This window comes from Sphaeramia orbicularis, unplaced genomic scaffold (assembly GCF_902148855.1).
Source record: "Sphaeramia orbicularis unplaced genomic scaffold, fSphaOr1.1, whole genome shotgun sequence".
NCBI classification, from domain to species: Eukaryota; Metazoa; Chordata; class Actinopteri; order Kurtiformes; family Apogonidae; genus Sphaeramia; species Sphaeramia orbicularis.
Window position 1 is genome coordinate 54934 of NW_021941575.1, and position 8953 is coordinate 63886.

Sequence of the window (8953 nt, forward strand, 5' to 3'; positions counted from 1 at the left end):
GTCTGTATTTAAGGGTGTGGTCTGTGTTTAAGGGTGTGGTCTGTATTTAAGGGTGTGGTCTGTATTTAAGGGTGTGGTCTGTGTTTAAGGTTGTGGTCTGTGTTTAAGGGTGTGGTCTGTGTTTAAGGGTGTGGTCTGTATTTAAGGGTGTGGTCTGTATTTAAGGGTATGGTCTGTATTTAAGGGTGTGGTCTGTGTTTAAGGGTGTGGTCTGTATTTAAGGGTGTGGTCTGTATTTAAGGGTGTGGTCTGTATTTAAGGGTGTGGTCTGTATTTAAGGGTGTGGTCTGTGTTTAAGGGTGTGGTCTGTATTTAAGGGTGTGGTCTGTGTTTAAGGGTGTGGTCTGTATTTAAGGGTGTGGTCTGTATTTAAGGGTGTGGTCTGTGTTTAAGGTTGTGGTCTGTGTTTAAGGGTGTGGTCTGTGTTTAAGGGTGTGGTCTGTATTTAAGGGTGTGGTCTGTGCTTAAGGGTGTGGTCTGTGTTTAAGGGTGTGGTCTGTATTTAAGGGTGTGGTCTGTATTTAAGGGTGTGGTCTGTGTTTAAGGGTGTGGACTGTATTTAAGGGTATGGTCTGTATTTAAGGGTGTGGTCTGTATTTAAGGGTGTGGTCTGTGTTTAAGGGTGTGGTCTGTATTTAAGGGTGTGGTCTGTGTTTAAGGGTGTGGTCTGTATTTAAGGGTGTGGTCTGTGTTTAAGGGTGTGGACTGTATTTAAGGGTATGGTCTGTATTTAAGGGTGTGGTCTGTGTTTAAGGGTGTGGTCTGTGTTTAAGGGTGTGGTCTGTGCAGTTCTGGGTCAGGGTCTTCACTGCACCACAGAGATGAGTTGCCCAGGCGACGGGCACGCGCACTGTGAACGCGTGGTCTCTGTGAATTTTCCGTGGACATTTGAGGTTTCCTAGTCCATACATTTCTCATCCACATAATCCTACATGTGTGACACCAGGTACATGTACCTGTATGAGTCCTGTGGTCAGAAAAGCTGAGCTTTATGCAGACCTGTTCAGTCCAGTCCAGCTGACTACTGGACTTTTATCTCCATCCTTCATTCATCAGACTCCTGTTTGTGCCCTCAGTTGTTGTTTCTTTTAATAAATTCATTTTTCCTTCCACATGTGCATTTGAGTTCTATCCAAACACATCCTAGACAGTAGACTTTGGTCAGTGGTCAGTAGACTGTGGTCAGTGGTCAGTAGACTGTGGTCAGTGGTCAGTAGACCATGGTCAGTGACAGTAGACTGTGGTCAGTGGTCAGTAGACTGTGTTCAGTGACAGTAGACTGTGGTCAGTGGTCAGTAGACTGTGGTCAGTGATAGTAGACTGTGGTCAGTGACAGTAGATGGTGGTCAGTGGTCAGTAGACTGTGTTCAGTGGTCAGTGGTCAGTAGACTGTGGTCAGTGACAATAGACTGGTCAGTGACAGTAGACTGTGGTCAGGGACAGTAGACTGTGGTCAGTGGTCAGTAGACTGTGGTCAATAGACTGTGGTCAGTGACAGTAGACTGTGGTCTGTGGTCAGTAGACTGTGGTCAGTGACAGTGGTCAGTGGTCAGTAGACTGTGTACAGTGGTCAGTAGACTGTGATCAGTGGTCAGTAGACTGTGTTCAGTGGTCAGTAGACTGTGGTCAGTGGTCAGTAGACTGTGGTCAGTGACAATAGACTGTGGTCAGTGACAGTAGACTGTGTCAGGGACAGTAGACTGTGGTCAGTGGTCAGCAGACTGTGGTCAATAGACTGTGGTCAGTGACAGTAGACTGTGGTCAGTTGTCAGCAGACTGTGGTCAGTGGTCAGTAGACTGTGGTCAGTGACAGTAGACTGTGGTCAGTAGACTGTGGTCAGTGGTCAGTAGACTGGTCAGTGACAGGAGACTGTGGTCAGTTGTCAGCAGACTGTGGTCAGTGGTCAGTAGACTGTGGTCAGTGACAGTAGACTGTGGTCAGTAGACTGTGGTCAGTGGTCAGTAGACTGGTCAGTGACAGGAGACTGTGGTCAGTGGTCAGTAGACTTTGGTCAGTGACAGTAGACTGTGGTCAGTGACAGTAGACTGTGGTCAGTGGTCAGTAGACTGTGGTCAGTGACAGTAGACTGTGGTCAGTGGTCAGCAGACTGTGGTCAGTGGTCAGTAGACCGTGGTCAGTGACAGTAGACTGTGGTCAGTGGTCAGTAGACTGTGGTCAGTGGTCAGTAGACCGTGGTCAGTGACAGTAGACTGTGGTCAGTGGTCAGTAGACCATGGTCAGTGACAGTAGACTGTGGTCAGTAGACTGTGGTCAGTGACAGTAGACGGTGGTTAGTGGTCAGTAGACTGTGGTCAGTGACAGTAGACTGTGGTCAGTGGTCAGTATACTGTGGTCAGTGACAGTACACTGTGGTCAGTGGTCAGTAGACTGTGGCCAGTGACAGTAGACTGTGGTCAGTGGTCAGTAGACTGTGGTCAGTGACAGTAGACTGTGTTCAGTGACAGTAGACTGTGGTCAGTGGTCAGTAGACTGTGGTCAGTGACAGTAGACTGTGGTCAGTGGTCAGTAGACTGTAGTCAGTGACAGTAGACTGTGGTCAGTGACAGTAGACTGTGGTCAGTGACAGTAGACTGTGGTCAGTAGACTGTGGTCAGTGACAGTAGACTGTGGTCAGTGACAGTAGACTGTGGTCAGTAGACTGTGGTCAGTGACAGTAGACTGTGGTCAGTAGACTGTGGTCAGTGACAGTAGACTGTGGTCAGTGACAGTAGACTGTGGTCAGTGGTCAGTAGACTGTGGTCAGTGGTCAGTAAACTGTGGTCAGTGGTCAGTAGACTGTGGTCAGTGGTCAGTAAACTGTGGTCAGTGGTCAGTAGACTGTGGTCAGTGACAGTAGACTGTGGTCAGTAGACTGTGGTCAGTGACAGTAGACTGTGGTCAGTGGTCAGTAAACTGTGGTCAGTGGTCAGTAGACTGTGGTCAGTGGTCAGTAAACTGTGGCCAGTGGTCAGTAGACTGTGGTCAGTGACAGTAGACTGTGGTCAGTGGTCAGTAGACTGTGGTCAGTGGTCAGTAGACTGTGGTCAGTGGTCAGTAAACTGTGGTCAGTGGTCAGTAGACTGTGGTCAGTGACAGTAGACTGTGGTCAGTGGTCAGTAGACTGTGGTCAGTAAACTGTGGTCAGTGGTCAGTAGACTGTGGTCAGTGACAGTAGACTGTGGTCAGTGGTCAGTAGACTGTGGTCAGTGGTCAGTAGACTGTGGTCAGTGGTCAGTAAACTGTGGTCAGTGGTCAGTAGACTGTGGTCAGTGACAGTAGACTGTGGTCAGTGGTCAGTATACTGTGGTCAGTGACAGTACACTGTGGTCAGTGGTCAGTAGACTGTGGTCAGTGACAGTAGACTGTGGTCAGTGGTCAGTAGACTGTGGTCAGTGACAGTAGACTGTGTTCAGTGACAGTAGACTGTGGTCAGTGGTCAGTAGACTGTGGTCAGTGACAGTAGACTGTGGTCAGTGGTCAGTAGACTGTAGTCAGTGACAGTAGACTGTGGTCAGTGATAGTAGACTGTGGTCAGTGGTCAGTAGACTGTGGTCAGTGACAGTAGACTGTGGTCAGTGACAGTAGACTGTGGTCAGTAGACTGTGGTCAGTGACAGTAGGCTGTGGTCAGTGACAGTAGACTGTGGTCAGTAGACTGTGGTCAGTGACAGTACACTGTGGTCAGTGACAGTAGACTGTGGTCAGTGGTCAGTAGACTGTGGTCAGTGGTCAGTAAACTGTGGTCAGTGGTCAGTAGACTGTGGTCAGTGGTCAGTAAACTGTGGTCAGTGGTCAGTAGACTGTGGTCAGTGACAGTACACTGTGGTCAGTAGACTGTGGTCAGTGACAGTAGACTGTGGTCAGTGGTCAGTAAACTGTGGTCAGTGGTCAGTAGACTGTGGTCAGTGGTCAGTAAACTGTGGTCAGTGGTCAGTAGACTGTGGTCAGTGACAGTAGACTGTGGTCAGTGGTCAGTAGACTGTGGTCAGTGGTCAGTAAACTGTGGTCAGTGGTCAGTAGACTGTGGTCAGTGACAGTAGACTGTGGTCAGTGGTCAGTAGACTGTGGTCAGTGGTCAGTAGACTGTGGTCAGTGGTCAGTAAACTGTGGTCAGTGGTCAGTAGACTGTGGTCAGTGATAGTAGACTGTGGTCAGTGGTCAGTAGACTGCTGGTCAGTGGTCAGTAGACTGTGGGGTCAGTGGTCAGTAAGCTGTGGGGTCAGTGGTTCAGGTAGACCTGTGGTACATGGGGACAGTAGACTGTGGTCAGTGGTCAAGTATACTGGTGGTTCAGTGAAAGTTACACTGTGGTCGGGTCAACTGTGGTCAGTGGTCATAGACTGTGGTCAGTGGTCAGTAAACTGTGGTCAGTGGTCAGTAGACTGTGTCAGTGACAGGACTGTGGTCAGTGGTCAGTATACTGTGGTCAGTGACAGTACACTGTGGTCAGTGGTCAGTAGACTGTGGCCAGTGACATAGACTGTGGTCAGTGGTCATAGACTGTGGTCAGTGACAGTAGACTGTGTTCAGTGACAGTAGACTGTGGTCAGTGGTCAGTAGACTGTGGTCAGTGACAGTAGACTGTGGTCAGTGGTCAGTAGACTGTAGTCAGTGACAGTAGACTGTGGTCAGTGATAGTAGACTGTGGTCAGTGGTCAGTAGACTGTGGTCAGTAGACTGTGGTCAGTAGACTGTGGTCAGTGACAGTAGACTGTGGTCAGTGACAGTAGACTGTGGTCAGTAGACTGTGGTCAGTGACAGTAGACTGTGGTCAGTGGTCAGTAGACTGTGGTCAGTGGTCAGTAGACTGTGGTCAGTGGTCAGTAAACTGTGGTCAGTGGTCAGTAGACTGTGGTCAGTGGTCAGTAAACTGTGGTCAGTGGTCAGTAGACTGTGGTCAGTGACAGTAGACTGTGGTCAGTAGACTGTGGTCAGTGACAGTAGACTGTGGTCAGTGGTCAGTAAACTGTGGTCAGTGGTCAGTAGACTGTGGTCAGTGGTCAGTAAACTGTGGTCAGTGGTCAGTAGACTGTGGTCAGTGACAGTAGACTGTGGTCAGTAGACTGTGGTCAGTGACAGTAGACTGTGGTCAGTGGTCAGTAGACTGTGGTCAGTGGTCAGTAGACTGTGGTCAGTGGTCAGTAGACTGTGGTCAGTGACAGGAGGAGCAGTGCCAGTGAAGCGTCAGATTCACAGGGACACATATCAGATGTGACGGCGATAATGGATCGGATGCTGGGTGGCCTTAATGGATGATTGACAGGAGGCTCAGCCAGGTTCAGCGAATTATTTCATTCGGACCGACTAAAATGATTGGTCAGACTTTTATCAGAAATATATGAGAATTAAACATTTTTGAGTTTCAAAACCTGGTGGATTTGTTTTCCATTTTAGTTTGACCCACACTTATTAGGAGCATTTTAAGATGACAAAAGAAAAGTGTAAAAATGCCACATCATACGGTAGTTTTAACCCCTGAGCTCTGATTCCAGGTAAAGGTTCACATATTAACACGAGAATATTCTAAACGTCTTTGACTTTTGCTTCTTTTACCTTTTGTTGGTCGATCAGAAATCGCTGGAAGTCATGGAGCAGAACCGCCAGAGCATCAGGTTTATCGGTTTTACTGCGAATGGAAGAGAATGAATGAAGTGTCAAAGCAGATGAACTGACGCAGACGTAGAACGTGAAGTGTTCAACTGTTCAAATCCATGAGCGCTCACCTGTGGATGAACAAACAGGGTTCCTTTTTGAATTCATCCAGGATCTGAGGTTGGAAACATGGAAAACAGCTGTCAGTCATCGTTTCCGTGGAACCCATCCTTGGCTCTTTTGGATGAAGTCAGACTCACCTTTCTCTGTTCGAACATGATCAGATTATAAAACCTATGAAACTGTTCAAAGTCCAGTTGATCTGTCACTGCTCCCACTTCCTGTGGAAGAAAAAATAATAATAATGGAAAACCACAGTTCACATTCAAACCACAGTTTGTATCCAAACCACAGTTCACATTCAAACCACAGTTCTTATTCAAACCACAGTTCTTATTCAAACCACAGTTCTTATTCAAACCACAGTTTGTATTCAAACCACAGTTCGTATTCAAACCACAGTTTGTATTCAAACCACAGTTCACATTCAAACCACAGTTTGTATTCAAACCACAGTTCACATTCAAACCACAGTTCGTATTCAAACCACAGTTCTCATTCAAACCACAGTTCGTATTCAAACCACAGTTCGTATTCAAACCACAGTTCTTATTCAAACCACAGTTCGTATTCAAACCACAGTTCGTATTCAAACCACAGTTCACATTCAAACCACAGTTCTTATTCAAACCACAGTTCTTATTCAAACCACAGTTCTTATTCAAACCACAGTTTGTATTCAAACCACAGTTCGTATTCAAACCACAGTTCTTATTCAAACCACAGTTCGTATTCAAACCACAGTTCTCATTCAAACCACAGTTCTTATTCAAACCACAGTTCGTATTCAAACCACAGTTCGTATTCAAACCACAGTTCTTATTCAAACCACAGTTCGTATTCAAACCACAGTTCTTATTCAAACCACAGTTCTTATTCGAACCACAGTTCTTATTCAAAACACAGTTCGTATTCAAACCACAGTTCTTATTCAAACCACAGTTCGTATTCAAACCACAGTTCTTATTCAAACCACAGTTCTTATTCAAACCACAGTTCGTATTCAAACCACAGTTCGTATTCAAACCACAGTTCTTATTCAAACCACAGTTCTTATTCAAACCACAGTTCGTATTCAAACCACAGTTCGTATTCAAACCACAGTTCTTATTCAAACCACAGTTCGTATTCAAACCACAGTTCGTATTCAAACCACAGTTCACATTTGACGTCAGAGCAGAGCCGTCTGAACTAGGGCTGTAAGAAAAGATCACTTCTGCTGTATATGCCAGTATTTTAATTCAAATGTGCATAAACTTATTGTTACCTCTCAGTATTCTTCTTCTTATTGTTATTACTTTTTTTTTTTTTTGTACAATACTCTATTTTACAAATGTGCATTTGTGCTTGTCTGTGCAGTAACAGTTTTTTATATGTTTTAGCTGTGTTTACGTTTTGTGTTTGTCTTTTTTGTCATATCTTTATCTTTTTGTAACTCCATGACTCAGGGAAACACACAAGAATTCCACTGGACCTATACTGCTATGGATGTGTGCAAATGGAAAATAAAGTCTATTCTATTCTATATCATGATATTTCATTTCACAATACTGTATCGAGATTAAAAAGTACTGTATCAATATTTTTTGGTATTTATTTAAATGCAGGTATGGTGGAGGTTCATTTTTGTTTTTCTTTATTGCTTATATTTTATTGTTATTTATTTATTCATTCATTCATTCATTTTCTAAACCCGCTTTATCTTCACTAGGGTCATGGGGGTGGAGCCTATCCCAGCTACTTACAGGCGAAGGCGGGGTTCACCCAGGACATGTGACCAGTTCATCACAGACTGAACATATAGAGACAAACAGAGAATTGAATTCAAACTCTTCCTGTACACGTTTAAATCCATCCACAGTCTGGCTCCTCAGTACCTTCAGACCTCCTCCATGTCACCACTCCAGTCCGTTCCCTCAGGTCCTCCTCCTCTCTCCTCCTCACCGTGCCCCCTGTCCTCCTCAGCACCATGGGAGGCCCAGCCTTCAGCTGCTCTGCTCCTCAGCTCTGGAACTCCCTCCCACCATCCATCCGTAACTGTGACTCTCTCCCCACATTCAAATCCAGACTCAAAACTCACCTTTTCAGAACAGCCCACCCCCATAAGCTCTACTGTCCATTCCACAACTTCATTTCTATATATAGTAATTATTTGTTTTAATCTGTTTATTTCTTTGTATTTTATGGATTGTTTGTTTTATCTTGTTGAACAGTGTCCTTGGGTGTCTTGAAAGGTGCTTATAAATAAAATGAATAATTATTATTATTAAACAACCACTGTCACATTCACACCTATGGGGGATTTAGATGAACCCATGAACCTATCGGAGCATGTGTTTGGATGGTGGGAGGAGCCAGAGGACCAGAGAGAACCCACGCAGACACGAGGAGAACATGCAAACTGCACACAGAAAGGTCCCACCCCCATGGACTAAAGGCCCCACCCCCATAGACTAAAGGTCCCACCCCCATGGCCTGGTGTTGGAATGGAACCCAGGACCTTCTGTCTGGGAGGCACCAGGTCTATCCACTGCACCACTGTGTCACTCCTGTTTTATTAAATAGTGGTTCTTTGAATCATCCTAAAAGCACTTTTTACTGTCTGAGAGGCAGATGTTGGTTCCTTTGTTTGGATTGAACTCAAATCCTGTTCTGATGTTCGTTGTGAACTAATAGAATCTGAACATTTGAACAGGATCTGAAACTGGAATGTCTGTAAAACTGAATTTCAGTTTGAACATGTGGTGATAGAACATTACATCCTGTTGGGATCAAACACAAATGTGTGGCTGGCGGCTGTGCGAGCCTCCATTTCCCACAATGCATGTCGCGACAAAAAAAATTCCTCAGATGCCCAGTTCCCTCCCAGCTCTGAATGTAAACACATGGATTTGTTTGTGGTGGATGGAACTACGAAACTGTTCACTGTAAGAGACTCAGGTGAGTACTGACAGACAGACGGACAGATTCATGAAACTGAGGAGAGGACTGAGGACGGACAGATGTGAGGACAAACTGGTCACGAAAGTCTCCCATAACTTTAAAAACAATCTTTAAAAAAACAATTAAAAAAGGAAAAAAAAAAAGATATTTAAAAATAGTTGAAAAAAGCAGAAAAGAACTTAAATTATCAATTAGTGACATAACTCTAGACCTTTGACAGGTCTGTGTCATATATGACACAGGGGGCATTAAAGGGTTAACATACCCAGATTAGCATGGGGCCCCTATGGGCACGGGG

General features: G+C 45.3%; 1 protein-coding gene across 1 annotated transcript in view; it reads right to left on the reverse strand.

Moving 5' to 3' along the window:
* The window catches only part of LOC115416223 (1-phosphatidylinositol 4,5-bisphosphate phosphodiesterase gamma-2-like), a 42372-nt gene extending 34689 nt beyond the window's left edge, over positions 1-7683 (reverse strand). The window contains exons 1-4 of the mRNA XM_030129968.1: positions 7657-7683; positions 5853-5933; positions 5724-5767; positions 5554-5626 (exon numbers count right to left, since the gene is read on the reverse strand). Of these exons, the coding sequence (XP_029985828.1) occupies positions 5554-5626; positions 5724-5767; positions 5853-5933; positions 7657-7683 (225 nt within the window). The remainder of the gene's footprint in view (positions 1-5553; positions 5627-5723; positions 5768-5852; positions 5934-7656) is intronic.
* Positions 7684-8953: the final 1270 nt, after the last annotated feature.